This window comes from Dysidea avara, chromosome 3 (genome assembly GCF_963678975.1).
Source record: "Dysidea avara chromosome 3, odDysAvar1.4, whole genome shotgun sequence".
Taxonomy (NCBI): Eukaryota; Metazoa; Porifera; class Demospongiae; order Dictyoceratida; family Dysideidae; genus Dysidea; species Dysidea avara.
The window spans coordinates 26,448,509-26,464,652 of NC_089274.1; the positions used below are offsets into that span (position 1 = coordinate 26,448,509).

Here is a 16,144-nt window from a genome sequence, read left to right on the forward strand (position 1 = left end):
CTATAGTGTCAAGTGTGTGAATCTGTCAGTTGTTTTCATATTAACTGAACTTTATTATGGTTATCATCCATGTTTGGATAATGGTGAAATGTAATGTTTAGCTTATACTGAGCTGAAATAGAGTGTACACGCACTACACCATATTTTAATCTCTAATTTGCACTACACCATGTTGAGAGGAATTTGTGTCAACACAATGATGTGTGAGAAATTTATTTAATCAGTGCATGCATTTCTACATTTAAGCAATTTCAGGATATTCTCAGGACATTGAATATTAAACCTTTCTCAGTGTCTGGGATTGCCTACCGCTTCAATTTAGAACCCCCCTTTTGAAATTCCTGCGTACAGGCCTGCATGGTATTCATGATTGTATCCCATGATGAAACCTATGCTGTGAACATGTATGGATGCTTATGGCTTCTCACAAACAATATGTGGTATCCACAAATAAATTATTACACACACCACACCATATACAGCTAGTTTGTAGACTGTAGAGTAGCTAATCTTGGATACACACAACAACAAAGTCAAATACTGTGAGCTGCAATGTCAATCATCATCATGGGTTATCAACAGCATGAAGCCATGTTGTTTACGTCGGCAATGTGGTCAGACAATTATGACACTCATAAATTTTAAGGCTAACCGACTCCACCCAACTTTAGGCTTTGCGTGGAAAGGAAATGGTTTATAGAAACTATATTCATAACAATGAATAATCTCTGTAAGGTAAGTGTCCTATTATGGGACACTTAAACAATTAGCCATATGGCATAATCCAATGATGAGAACATGTAAGGTGTCTCAATGTTGTCGGTGTACATAATTATGAGACTGTACATATTATGAGACAGTATACATATTATGAGACAAAAAAATGTGCAAACCATTTCAATATCCTCTAACTTGGATTTTAATAAAGCACATAAAGCAATAAAATTTGGACCAGGTACACACCAATATGTTCTATATAGAATATTAAAATTTGACAGATATTGCTTGTAAGAGAGCAGAATTTCTTTGTATGGCTTCCTGACATGTAAATGTCCATAATTATGAGACAGCTAATCATATTATGAGACAGTTCTACTTTCAGACACTGACAGTTGCAAATAGCTTCTAATTTATGTGAAGGTACACTATAACATTTACTAATACATCTTTTAATAAAAACAAAGTATATCGATAGTCAGTGCAGTACAATTCCAATGTAGAGGCACATATAGCCACTGTATCTGTTTCCTCCTAGGGGACTGTCATAATAAACGCCGGGGCTCATTTAAACGCCGGGGTGCTAATGATATGCACTGAAAGGAGTTCTAAACTTGTTTCAGCTGCTAACTATACAGTGATGTCTCGTCACCAGTCTTGTGATGTCTTGTCTTGTTCGACTATGCCTTCTCTTTTGGTGATGGCCATAGCGTATTTATCATGGTCATTGTCATCTTTCCGCCCGACTTTCAATGTTTCACCCAGCAGAGGAGTCCAAATGGGTTTATGTACGTGATGGGCTATGGATTTCGTATTTCGTAGGTACTTGTACTGGCACCTGTCATTCTCAACGAGTGGCTAGTAAGAAATAAACGCCCGGGTCCAAATTAACGCCGATCTCGTTTAAACGCCGGGTCAAAAATGATTTATAGGAAATAAACGCCAGGGCTTCTATACGGTCATATACGGTATCCTTTTTAGTTCTAAGAACACTGACTGAATCAGATGTTATGTAAGTTTACATAACTGATTATAATAAAATACATATCAGAATATGCCTATCCAAGTGTACATGTAGATGTCTATTTGCTCTCTACATCTGCGAGCAAACTAGCGTGCTACAAATAACTATGAACTAATAAACCTGGTATACCATGGTACACTGTACAAGAAAAGTGTACATTTTGAAAGGTATTAGCTAAGTAAACATTTTATGCACTAAAATGTCAGATAAGTAAAAAGGTGCATGTATTGTTGAGAATCCTTTTGAAAGGGCCTCAAACTTTTAGATTGACCATGTGTTTATGTTTTAATATACTATTCATAGAGCCAATTGCATTCGTACTTCTCTTCTATGCAGCCAAAATACTGTATGTTATGGTAGGGCATTTCTAAAAATTTGTATATGAATACCATCTACTTAGGCATAATATCCAGGGATTTTGTAAAATCTGGAAAGGAATGGAATTGTAGTATGTTCGTTTGTTAACTAATAAATTAGCTATGCTTAAATTCATGTAAGGTCTATAGACTATGTAGGTGTATTGTGTCCTTGGGCGCTTAGGCAAGTATCTGTGCAAAGAACATCTGCTATGCAAATTTGCTGTGAACAGTTAGTTACTCACCGTATGAAAATGTTACCAACCAGCTAGGTGAAGGGGAGGGGTAACTGGAGCTGCCCTGGCCTGTTTGGGGGCCCAGTAAAAATGCATTTGGTGGACTGTAAGGGCCCTACTTATATTTTCTGCCCCTTACGCATGTTGGCCTTACCAGTGTCCTCTCAGATAGACGAAATAATCTGATGAAATAAATATGCCTAGATGACTCCTGCCTTATCCCACAAACCACCCTGGCAGAGCACAATGGCAGGGAAAAGGGGTAGAGATAAAAGAGGGTCCCCGTACAATATGGAAAAGTACACCAGGTCTCAAAGAAACAGTCCAGGGCAGGAAAAGATTGCTCCAATTGCCCCCACCTTCATTTTAAGTGGCCCTGCACACTGGTAGCACACTAATAAGGTTAGCAGTTGTTCAGAGCAAATCTGCATAGCAAATATCCTGTACACAGATTCTAGAATGCATTGCCATTTCTCAGGACAATCAGTTTAGTGACTGAGCACTTCCAAAAATAGATGGTTACTCTAGATCTATAGACCTTTCATGAGTATGATTAAACATATAGCCAATTTATTAGTCAAAATATTTTATCAAAGGAACATACTACCATTCCAGTCCATTCCACATTCCATGTTTTACAACATCTCTAATATCCATGTATATTTTGTTTTCTGCCGATTAAGGAGGGGCCTCATGTAGGGATGCTAAGTAAGGCCAGCCCTGCAAGCTAGTTGCATTTTGCTTGCTAGCATGTCATATGACATGTTTGGCCCACTTGTTGTACTAATTGACCTGCCAAAATACCCTGAAGGCTATTAGTAACAGTTAATATTAATTAAATACCCTGAGGGAAAAACAGCTACGTAAGATGTATTAAAATTTCAGCAATGTGCTCACATTGCATGACGCATTGTTGTTATAATTTCGTGTGGTGATGATTGTGAAGTGTGAAGAGCATACATACTTGGTTTGGTCCCAATACCAACTTTACAATGTGACATACAAGATTCCATCATATTTTAAGGCGTCTCCATAGATAATCCACTATTTTATTTCAACTTGAACTAGAACTCTGTACAGTGCAACAAGATGGGAGATGAAGAGGAAACTGAACACTACAATGTACTGATGACTTGACAGCATGCTTTGGCTTGTGCTTTACAAAGTTGAAAATAAGGTAAAGTGAAATATGACTGGTCTGCACTCCACCCGATTGACAGTCAAATACCACATTCAGCCTTTCTCCAGAAGGATGGGTGTTCAGTCGTTCTTTATACAGTAATACTGTACATACATACAGTTAGGTAATTCAGTTCGAGAGTTATTAGCTGTTTTCTTTTGTATCAATACATTCTAAATACATTTAAAGAAGTGCATAAATAATTATCTGCACATGATGGTAACAAATCTCAATTATAAACAATAAGATGAATGTTACATGACATGTTACATGAAGTACATACAATAGAAACAGCAATATAAAACTATACACATGAATAAACAACAAATCCAACCAACTACGTACTGAATATAATAATCGTGTTACAGAGTATGCTGTGATATATACTGCAAATTAAGCCTTTAGCTATATCAAAGTACATTCACACTTTATATCTGCTTCAACTGCATGTGGTTGGAAATATTTGGATTCTTTGGTTGCGATGATCGCAGACATATAATCCACCTTTGGGACTAATGGCTACACCTTGTGGACAGCAGAATTGGCTTACTTTGCTCCCACATGATCCAAATATGTGAACACACTCACTGTCGCCATCAATATTGATACTCGTTGGTTGTAAGTGTCAGCCACAAAGATGTATCCTTCAGGGTCAATGCATGGCTAGACTCCTTGGTTGGCATAACTGACCCCAGTTCATTCCTGGATCACCAAACTTGTCAACATAATGTCCATCAAGGGTAAACTTGTATACACAACGATGACTAACATCGACAACAAACAAGTGATCACTGATGGCTACATCATGAGGCTGACTAAGATACGAAGTTCCTATAGTACCACAGAAGGTGCCATTGTTTTGGAACACTGCAATACGTGAATTGCCTGTGTCTGCTACATGTACTCTGTCTTCATGAACTGCAATCCCAGTTGGTTGCCTCAACTGTCCACATCCTCTACTACCAAACTGGAGCAAGTACTTTCCTTTGATATCAAACTTTTGCACCCTGTTATTCTTGATTTCAGCAACATAAAGAGAGCCGTCACTGCCAAATGCAATTCCAGATGGATGTTCAAACTGGCCATTGCCTTTACCTTTGGTACCAAATCTTTGACTCAAGCTGCTATCATCATTGTATTTGTATACACAATTGTTGGAATAGTCGGTTGTTGCCCATGTACCATCCTTGTCAAAAGCAATGGAATAGACACGGCCCATTTCACCTTTGTTTGTTTTTGTCTCACTAGGCCAACCCATTGTCAGGTACCTTGCATAATCCTCAGGTATAATGTTGGAATTTTTGCTGTTGGTGACTTTTTTGTCCATCATCAATGTTCTGTGTTAAATGACACAAACAGTGAAAATCATATATATCTATACATATAAGCTAGCTATACCACTCAATGCATGTAGTACACAAACATGTAATACTATGGCTACACAGCCTACACTACTGAGTACATAAATCAATTGCTTGTATAGTATTACTAGATGCAAACTGCAAACACATATACAGTAGCTGCTATCAATATACATGACTCACTTTATTGTTACAAGTTCACTAAACTGCTTAGATACTTGATCACGGTGATAGCTGATAAGTGCACTGAAATAAACTGGCTGTGTTGCTGTCTATTTATAGTCACAAACCTATCAGCTGTTTGCTGAAAGCTTTGTTAATTTTTATAATCATTCAACTGTGACATCATTTTCCTTTAACAGACATGTGTTTCTCAGAAGAGCATCATTGCATTTACAAGAGGAAATCAGCATGGTATGTCACCATGGATACAGGATACCGGTATCACATTAAACTATATATTACAGCCATGCAAGTGTCTACCCTATTGTCTACCTCAGTATAGTGCTTTTTATTTGCTGACAGGAAGTACTAACACCCATGATTTGTTGGAGTATATACATAGTACAAGTACATGAAAAAATTTGGAATTTTCAACTAGAATATGGACCATATCACATCAATAAAAAGTACTGAAACAAGTTGGAGTAGTCCATGATATTAAATCACAGTAAAACAATAAGAAGTGTTATATCCCTACTGTGAGCACAACTCTAGTTGAAAATTCCAAATTTTTTTGTGTACTTGTTTGTTAACTTTTTTTGTAAATAATGTTATTATGACTGGTGAACCCCATGCATACCACATCTGAAATGGTGCCATGAGCCCCAGCTATATCAATTATTGTCTGAAAAGTGAAGTATCCATTACACTTCATTGTCAGCTGTGTTCAACCTGTTAGGCATTTCGAATCAAGAACTTTTCTGGAAGCACTTCTACAATCTACGCATACCAAAAGAAATGATGCCACTCGCCCCAGTTATATCAATTATCATCTGAAAAGTGAACTATCCATTACGCTTTGCTGTCGGCTATGTTCAACCCGTTACACAACAATACGAATCAAGAACTGTTGAAAAGCACCTTGGCAATCAAAATAGCCACTATGAAAAATACAAAGGATTTTTGTTTTGAAGGGAAGCCATCACGTGCCCGCGCCAAATTGACACCTTTCCCTGTCAACAAAGATGAATGGGACACAAAGGAGGACACTGGTAAGTCCATGAAGAATGCATTGTACGTACTGTGGTATGCCAAAAGGCACCTGTCAGGCCGAAGCGACGTCAAACAGTGAAAACATCAAGCCTGTAGCTTTAGCCATTATCATGTTATGCTTGTCTGAAGGCATCAGTCAGTCAGTTACTTACTTACGTAGTCAGTCATAGAAAATTCTGTCAAATTAATTTTTTTTAAATTCCGTAGCAACTTGTTGAAAGTGTTTCGGGTCAATCTGAAAGCTTGGTTTTACCTCACCAATACTGCCTTATTGTCGTTAGGGAAAATAGAGGCTGGTTTTTTAGGTGATGTTATTTCGTGGGCCACGCCTACTCCTTTGTGGTCCCTACTATACAGTTATTATCGTACTGTATGATAAGTGAAATTCATTGCGAATATGTTGAGGAATGGTGGCGCCTATATACAAGTAGACAGACAGTAGGGTGCCCACACATGGCTATAATACAATTTGATAATGTAACACTTTCACACCTCGGATCAAAGGAATTCTTTATGCTACAAATGTGATGTGGCACACTTAGCAGTGCAACATCCAGATGTCACCCTGCAAAGTGTGCTGACAACTCACACTGTACAGTGTGCATTCCACAAACTGTACAGTTTTAATGCTTCTTATTATTGAATACTGTAGTAAAAAGATATAAATTTATATGAGCAAGATGCACTTTACATTGTGGGTTTCAGTGATCTCCTGTGGCTTACAATTGAGCCTCCTGTGGCTCTCAATTGAGACCAACTGAATCCCACAATCAAAACTGTCTCTTGGTGATATAGGTTTCTTATACATTTTGAAAACCTTACATAGTAAGTACTAGTGTTATAGTAGATATAGTAACTCTGACTCGCCCCCACACCAGCTGGAAATGGCATGTGTGAGCAGCACGCTTACCGACACACACGAGAAAAAATGATCAAATTCCACATTAGGTTGGTACGTGCGAGCATCACGTATATGGACATCATGAAACGATAAGCAGACACATACGAGAAAAATGATCAAATTTCATATTAGGTTGGTACGAGCGAGCATCACATACATGACATCATGAAATGATAAGCAGACACATACAATAAAAAACGATCAAATTCTATATTAGGTTGGAGCGTGCGAGCGCCACGCATACGGACATCATGAAACGACACCAAAACAAGGCGTGCAAGCATACGGACATCATGAAATGACACCAAAACAAGGCGTGCAAGTACATAGATACCAGCACATGCTACCACTGACCACATGTGCACATTGTTTCACATGGCGACCAATGTGGAGAGCGATGTGACACGAGGAGAGAGCGGACAGACCCCGCAGACAAGCAGCGGAAACACCTGAGCAAATAGATGCAAGGCACAATCATCCCAATAGGCCCACATAATATTCCGTAGAACATTCCGTAGATAACCAATTTGTACTGATAGACTGGCTAGGCGTAGAGAGTATGATCTTTGCATTTATAATTAATACACATGTTAACAGTAAATAATTTACGAGCATGTAGAATGTCACACAGTCTTTATTTGGTGACTTCAACACTTCTATGCTGTTCTATATATGTGCATTAACAATGGACAACAAATTCCAAATTTTGTAGCACTTGTGAGTCCCTCTTAAATCCACGTCTTTCATCTGCTGTATCCTTGTGATCAATATATGTGCATCACTACAGAAAGGTATACAATTCAATTAAATGTGTCGCATAAAACACAGCTCAGGCTCGCCCCAACATGTTTTAGCATGTGTCCATGTGGCCTGGCACATCAAAGGCATTATAACTTTAAAAAGTGAATTTAGTAGCTTAAAACTACTTTAACAGTACAGTGGGACCTTGTTTATCCGAACCCACCGGTGGGGCCAAGCCTTGCTCATAACTTTGGATAATCTGTAACTTTGAATCATTCATTAATGCATGCATAAATGCAGTCATTTATTCACTACATACCACACACCTGTTAAATGATAGTATTCAATGCGACACATTGAATGGTCAACACTATAATAGTATTCAATGCTACTAATGGTCAACACTATAATAAGAGCACTTAGCACTTCATTAATACAAGTAGGTTACCCCCACTGTCTGCTAGGGTTTGTTCTGTGGTCACCACCAAACTATCAACAAATTAACCAATGATTACCACCAAAACCACCATCAAGCAATCTAGTTACATGCCATTAGTGCATGCATAAATGTAGTCATTTATTCACTACATACCTGTTAAATGATGATTTCTTATTTATTTATTAATGCTTTACAGCACAAGTGCTGAAGGTCTGTAGGACACCTGGTCCTACAGCCTGCTCAAAGACTTTAGCTACTTAATATTCAATGCTACTAATGGTCAACACTGTAATAAGAGCACTTAGCACTTCAATACAAGTAGGTTACCAGTAGGTTACCCCACTGTCTGCTAGGGCAAATTTGGTCTGTGGTCACCACCAAACTATCAACAAATTAACGAATGATTATCACCAAACCATCATCAGACAATCTAATTATATGCCAATGTCTTTGAATGGCTGCCCTCCAGCTGGCAAGGTAATAACTGCAACCACTTTAGTCTCGTCCCCAGCCTCCGACGTGCTTTTGGTCTCGTCCCCAGCTGCCCACACAAAGGTCATGCGAGGGTCTGTGCGTTGGAGGCTGGGGTAATATTATTAGTCACATGTAGTACTGCAGTACTTCAGACCCGTTTGGTTAATCGAGTGTCCGGATGCTTGAGGTCCGGATAAACGAGGCCCTACCAGCTGTAAATTGAAAGGCTTAAAACCAGAGATGACAACCTCTCAACAATTTTAGGAGTGAGACCTAAAATACTACCAGCAATGTGGACTAAACTCAAGTGCAGCTCCAGGACTTTTGGTAGTGAAGACCAAAAAAAGGTCGCTGCATGCTCAAAGTTGCATAAATAAGCACAAGACTGTCCAATTTTAAGCACAGGGCTAACTACGAAGCAGATTAGACGTGAGAACTAAGCTGAAAGAGTGAGAAAACAAAGGGTTAGGTGTGAGAGCGTGAGATTACTAACCACCAAAGAGTGAGACACACGCCTAATGCGTGAGAGCTGGCATGTCTGTTACAACTACTTTAAAAAGTATCTTCAAAGGCTTTAAAAACTTACTTTGAAGTGTAACGCATTAGTTGCAACACTGGAAGTCATGCATTGTCCTGATATGTATGCACTTGCCCTTGGGCACCGTGCGCACATATTAGGCAATGCACCCCCACCAGCATTACAACCATCACCTGGAGTCCACTCTACCCTGCATCCATGGTGATACCATTGGGATTTCATTTTGCGAACACAATGAGAAAAGAAAAAACCATCACAATTGAATGATAATTTTAAATACGTAACTGAAATAAAGTTTTAGTGAGCAGCTGATACGTTTTCTGTAGCTGGTTGTGGTAGTCTGTTTGTAAGCAACAATATGGTAGTACTGTATTATTAGGGATCATGGAGGTGTGGGTTTTTCTAGCCAAACGTATCCCAAAACCAGCTTCACAATACCCTCCCTGGCACCTTGGCAGTATTGGTTAGGTATAATCAAACCCAAAAGTGCCTTCAGTATGACCAAGAGTAAATAATGGTCTTGGTATGACCCTTAAATGCCTCCAATAGATTGCTATGAAATTTTAGATTTTGGAATTTTCTACTGCCCGACTGACTAACCGACTGACTGACTTATTAACTCCTTCAAACAAGCTTAACTTAATAGCAGCTAATCAGCACTACAGACTTGATTTTTCACTGTTTGACATCATTCAGCCCGACAGGCATGCTGTTTCATAGCAGTACACATAAAGGAACAGTAGGAGAAGTGCCTCTGCAATCAATTTTACAATCCAGTTGCCATGCAAAATACCTGTTTGCAAACATAGGAAGCCATCTGTGAAATGACACCTTGGGCTGTCAGCAAAAAGAAATGGAGCACAAAGGAGGACAAAAGAAAGTCCATGATGCATCCATTTACATACTGTGGTAAATGTAGCTGAAAGCAAAGCACAAGGGGGTGACACACAGGCACTCACTGTAAGGTAGATCTGCGACTGTGGTCAAAGTCTTGACCCACCGAAATTTCACTTTGACCTGTGACTAAGAGCCTTTTTCAATCTTTGACCAGTGGTCTAGCAATGATATTTCAGTACTTCTCGATTGTAGGTTGGAAATTTTCACCCTTGACCGTTAACTTGGCATAAATTTGGTGGCCTTGACCCTTGACTTAGACTTTACAGATCTACCTACAGTGAGTGCCTGTGTGTCTCTCCCTTGAAGCATAATGGCCACTTCACTTTCAAGTCAGTAATTGATAGTTGGAGAATATATGTGACCCAGTCTGACAAAACCGGGCTTATCGCCTATCGAGAAATGCCGGTTTTAAGTATTTAGTGTGTCGTAGCTCGCCAATGGTTGAAGTTATGTGTACCAAATTTTCACACGTTTTACACCAATTCCTTACCTTCCAGAGCATCCACTGTGCAAGTAGCCAACAACTAAGTTTCCTGCCATTTTAGATAGTTTTTATACCGAGGTTGACTGTATCAGGCAAGCTGCAAATTGGGTGGGAGGCGGGGGCCCTGGAAGGCGGGCAAGATGGTGTTCAAAAATTGAAAAGGAAGGCCAAGGGATGAATTAGGCCAAGTTTTGAGTCATTGAGGTCTCAAAACTGGTTAAAATGAAAGGAAATTCACAGCAGAGGTACTTATTCAACACCACAGAGCTGTACAGCCACATACAGTCATTCCCAGGCTGACCAGAGCTCCATTAAGGCCCCACACCACACGTACGAATCGCCACTGGGCTTGGGAAAGGCAGCCAGCAAAACCAGACCACTCAAGTCTAGCTAATTTTAAATGTGGAATTAGATAGTTTATTCATGTAGCTGTGTGTCCTGGGTGAAAAATCGAATCTGCTAACATGGGCAATAAGACCGGTTTTTTCAGACTGGGTCACATATTCAGATGAAGAAACATTAAATAAGTCTGGCATCATTCTTTCTTTTGATGTAGTATGTGTGAGTTCACCAATCATATCAAGACACATGGTAGTGTGTGTGTGGCCAAGAAAGCTGGCGCGCCACACTGTGAGTATATATACACAGGGGTGTAGCTACACCCGGGCCTGCCCGGGCACAGGCCCAAGTAATCACTGCTGGTGCCCGGGCACAGGCCCAAGTAATCACTGCTGGTGCCCGGGCTGTGAGCATAGTAAACTGCAGTGCCCGCCCTGGCACGCCCCTGCTGAAACAGACTAAAATACATACTTGCTCTTTTTTGCACATCTGTGACACTTTTGAGGAGTTGCTATCATCAAAGATTGCATATTCTGGAGATTCCTTCATCAATTAAGTAAAATTTTATACAATGCACATCATCACGTGTTTACATTTTGAAATTTGAGTGATCTTGGATTGAGCACATGCGATTTTGGTGAACTTTCTTAGTTGAAAACAGTATACTGGACGTAATGGTAGATCGATGGAAAACTGATATGGCTACCGTCATCTTCCAAGTCGTGGTGGGAAGAGCTGCGGTCATGTTATCGTCGAGGATTCCGGAAGCAAGACTAAAATCTCGACTAAAGTATTAGTGTTGAATATATAAAGTACTTGGATATATGAAGTATGCCTAAAGAAAAGCTGTATACAAGTATGGAAGAGTGAAAAAGAAGTCGTTACTAGGGCTGGAGCATTAAGTCAGTTGCTTCTGTAATATTCATGCGGTAATATTAATAACTGCTACAACAACTGTCTGTGCAACTGTGGTCCAACAATGCTAAGATGATCTTGAGGTACTGGGCCCTTCAGGGCTCGGATGATGATGACAATCCCCTTTTCCCCTAGTAATAGTTTCCCCCTGTAGCTAGCTGTAGTTTATGTAGTTGTAATAGTTGTTTGTAATTGCAATAGGTATTTATATATACCTTTAAATAAATTAAAAAATATGTATTAACAGCTTAGCTGCATAAACAGCAGTGTGGTAGCAAGCTAAGTACACATAGCACTTTAAAACAATCTTTCAAAAGCAAATGTGTAATAAAGAGTCCACAGAGATGGGCTCGCATTTTTACTAAGTAGCTTGCGTGGGGGACTCAGGCTGTGCCTGGGGCAACCCTGAAGGCTAGCTACGCCCCTGTATTTACAGGAAGAAACAATGCAGTTTTCACGCATACGTAGCTCCGTGCTCCCTTCTCGAATTGGAATCATTTTTATGCTGCAAACGCCCTCTACCTTCAAGACTCCACATACCAAATTTTAGCAAGAATGCTTAACACAATTGTGAAATATAAGCCTTCAAAATTTGGTGATTTCTTCGTTTTTTTCCCCTTCGTTAGGGTTTCCAATGTAAAAATTTGACTTCTTCAAAATAATTTGCTAACTGCTGTTACATGTTGGGCTAACTCTCACTTGAATACAGCTGCAGCGGCAATAAATTCCATTGCCTTCTTGGGGTAGAAATCGATCGAAATATCTGCAAAATCTGACATTATGAGCTGTAACTCTCAGAAGACTTGATCCTTTATCGCAATACTGGAGTTCAATCTTCCTCTGTGAGTAAACCTTCACCTAAAAGCATTGGTAGTTCGATTGGTGAGGTAGGTTTCCTGTCACTGCATTATTTGAGCATGATTTTGGGTTCCAAAAACAGGTTTTCGTCTACGGACCAGGGGCGTAGCCAAGGGTGGGCATGGGCGGGCATTTGCCCAGCCATCAGAGTTTCTTGCCCAACCATCACAAACTTTTGCCTAACCATTACAAGTAGTTTAAGATTCACACGAGGATTGACAACAGCACACAAAACAACCGTATTTTAATATTGTAAAGCGTAAACGTGTACCTCATTTGTTGAACCATGACTTCGAAGAAGGGATCGAGATAGATGGTGTATCACATGACCCATTAGGAGAAAATCCCTTGGGAAGTCCCTATAATGACACTTCATGTAGACACACGTGCTACACTCCTTGGCTTCGAAATTTAAAATGGAGTCAAAGCGTGGTACACTATAGTCATGGTAGCTACTGTATCTCTAAGTCACAGTGAGTGATAATCATCAGTAGGATTTAGTGTGGATGGTGCTGGCAGCAAAAGATTCCATTTCAGTAAATTTGTCAAGCGTATTTTTTTGATAAGGAAAGTACCGTATAGCCTAACTTGCTGATAAAAGAAAATGGGAAAATGTACTCTTCTAGATAACAATAATGGCATATGCAAATGGAGCTGGAAATGGAGGAAAGGTCAAGTCGCTATAAAGTGTAACGTGCACAATTTGTATTGATTAACCGAGTTGTGGTTACACCAGATTCATGCAAAATGTATATTGGCTGCTATAAGTCTGGGACGAAGCTTTCTTGGCATGCTGATATTTGTGATAAGATTCATAGTTCATAAATTAGTGTTGTATCTGTTAAAATCAGACATTACATATCTAGCAGCTATCCTTTGAACAGATTCTAATTTTTTAATATTAATGTTGGTATAGGGTGACCAAACAAAAGCTGTGTACTCCAAAATTGGTCTGACATATGTACAATAAGCATCAACTCTAATATTCCTCTGACAGAAATGAGTGTTCTTCTTATGCACACAAGACCTACAGCTACCTATGCTATAATGTAAATAAATGCTACTTGCATGCATACAAACATTTACTAGCTACTTGCTATTCTATTAAACTTGTAGGGCAGGCATCCACCGATGATCGTCGTAGCCGAGCATCATGTGACATCAAACTGCTGAACCTACAAGAACCAACAATGTAAACAGTTCATGACATATTACTACAATCAACTGACAGTATAGCTTACAGACCAATCACCACAGCGATGAGTAATGCTTTTTCAAGTAAACGCTACGTGGCCCCAATTGAAGGCGGGGGAGGGGGGCGCTAATTTATGAACTATGACTCTTATCACAAATATCAGCATGCCAAGAAAGCTTCGTCCCAGACTTATAGCAGCCAATATACATTTTACATGAATCTGGTGTAACCACAACTCGGTTAATCAATACAAATTGTGCATGTGATACTTTATAACGTCTTGACCTTTTCTCCATTTCCAGCTCCATTTGCATATGCCATTATTGTTATCTAGAAGAGTACATTTTCCCATTTTCTTTTTATCAGCAAGTTAGGCTATACGGTACTTTCCTTATCAAAAAAATACGCTTGACAAATCTACTGAAACGGAATCTTTTGATGCCAGCACCATCCACACTGAATCCTACTGATGATTATCACTCACTGTGACTTAGAGGTACAGTAGCTACCATGACTATAGCATACCTCTCAACTTGGAACTGGAATTAACCTTGAGACACCCCAAGTGCATGGCCTTGGGGTGTCTCAAGGTTAATTCCAGTTCCAAGTTGAGAGGTGCACACTGCAACAGTGTGCACCTCTCAACTTGGAAGAGGTGCAACAGTGCAACACATCTACTTGGAAGAGGTGCAACAGTGCCTCTCAACTTGGAAGAGGTGCAACAGTGCCTCTCTACCTCTCAACTTGGAAGAGGTGCAACAGTGCACACACATTTTATTAAAAATAGAATGTCAACAAGCATGAACTAGCTATACTGCATGCATACTGCTGTTATTTGCAGCTTATTTCTGTGTTCTATGGTGTTAATCTTCACATAGAATCTAAGCAACCTGGAATTCCAAGCACGGTGTAGAATCACGTGAATCATAAGTCTGCTTATTCAGCTTTATGCCTATCTTTGTGATGATTGTAGGTATCACTAATCCTTTCACTAGGTCAGAATCTGCCCTCTGCTCTGGCACGTGATATATTTCCCGCCGTCTATCTTAGTAACCAAGTCCATTCAAAGTTGATTAATGCTAGAAAAACTTATTTACTACTAAACAAAAGCAAGAAGTCATCTTACCATGCTATAATACAGCCTTGGGTTACAGGTTGGCTCCAGTCTTTTATAGATTTGAGCGCCATAAATTTTAAATGTTCATCACGTGAGTACCATTTCTTATATTAAGTTGACGAAAAGTTTTTGATTGTGGGTTTGAATTTTGTTTATAAGTGAAAACCTTGAGAATTCTTTGAGATCTGGAGCATGACCTTGAGAAATTAGCACCTAACCGTGAGACCTTGAGAAGAGGCCCAAAAACTTGAGTCTCATGAGAGTTGAGAGGTCTGCAGTATAGTGTACCATGCTTTGACTCCATTTTAAATTTCGAATTTAAACCGTGGCAAGGAGTGTGGCACGTGCGTCTACATGAAGTGTCATTATAGGGACTTCCCAAGGGATTTTCTCCTAATGAATCACGTGATACACCATCTATCTCGATCCCTTCTTCGAAGTCATGGTTCAACAAATGAGGTACACTTACGCTTTACAATATTAAAATACGGTTGTTTTGTGTGCTGTTGTGAATCCTCGCGTGAATCTTAAACTACTTGTGATTGTTGGGCAAAAGTTTGTGATGATTGGGCAAGAAACTCTGATGGTTGGGCAAATGCCCGCCCATGCCCACCCTTGGCTACGCCCCTGACGAACAGGCGTACTTATTATACGGTTGTGCCTTTGTTCACAGGCGAATCTATCCCCGCTTAGTTCATGTCTCTAGGCCTTGTAGTTTTCTCAAACATATATTATTTATTTATTTATTACGTAATTTTAACCGCATTTCGTATTATTCTTAGTACTTGGTTGTATAATTATTACAGTAAATTTGTAAGGCTAAACAGCCTGTTACACCTGATCAACAGGTAAAAAAGTACAAGTAAACTAATTACATACACATATACATAGTGTTAGATGAATAATGATCAATCAATTTTTTAAAATCATCAACTGATGCTGCACAGACCACTTCTTGGGGTAAGTTATTCCAGTGAATGTGCTCATATGGAAACAATTTTGCAACATTAGTGAATGTTCTATTAGAGTATGTAAATACAGTCTTCATGGATTTCATTGATACACATAACACATTCAGAACGTTTGTGTGTATAGACACTTAGTAAAGTGCTATATACATCATATGGACCAATGAATTTGCTTTAATAACATTTAAG

At 39.4% G+C, this 16,144-nt stretch overlaps 1 protein-coding gene across 1 annotated transcript; it reads right to left on the bottom strand.

Moving 5' to 3' along the window:
* Positions 1–3,700: 3,700 nt before the first annotated feature.
* LOC136250543 (E3 ubiquitin-protein ligase TRIM71-like) lies at positions 3,701–5,145 on the bottom strand. Its single transcript, XM_066042761.1, has 2 exons — positions 5,058–5,145; positions 3,701–4,850 (listed from the first exon to the last, which is right to left on the bottom strand). The coding sequence occupies exon 2, from the start codon at positions 4,841–4,843 to the stop codon at positions 4,166–4,168; it is 678 nt and encodes a 225-aa protein (XP_065898833.1). The 5' UTR covers positions 4,844–4,850; positions 5,058–5,145; the 3' UTR covers positions 3,701–4,165.
* Positions 5,146–16,144: the final 10,999 nt, after the last annotated feature.

What these genes read in the sequence shown, in the direction of transcription:
- LOC136250543 (XM_066042761.1), bottom strand. Translation starts at nt 4,843, where the DNA reads ATGATGGACAAAAAAGTCACCAACAGCAAAAATTCCAACATTATACCT.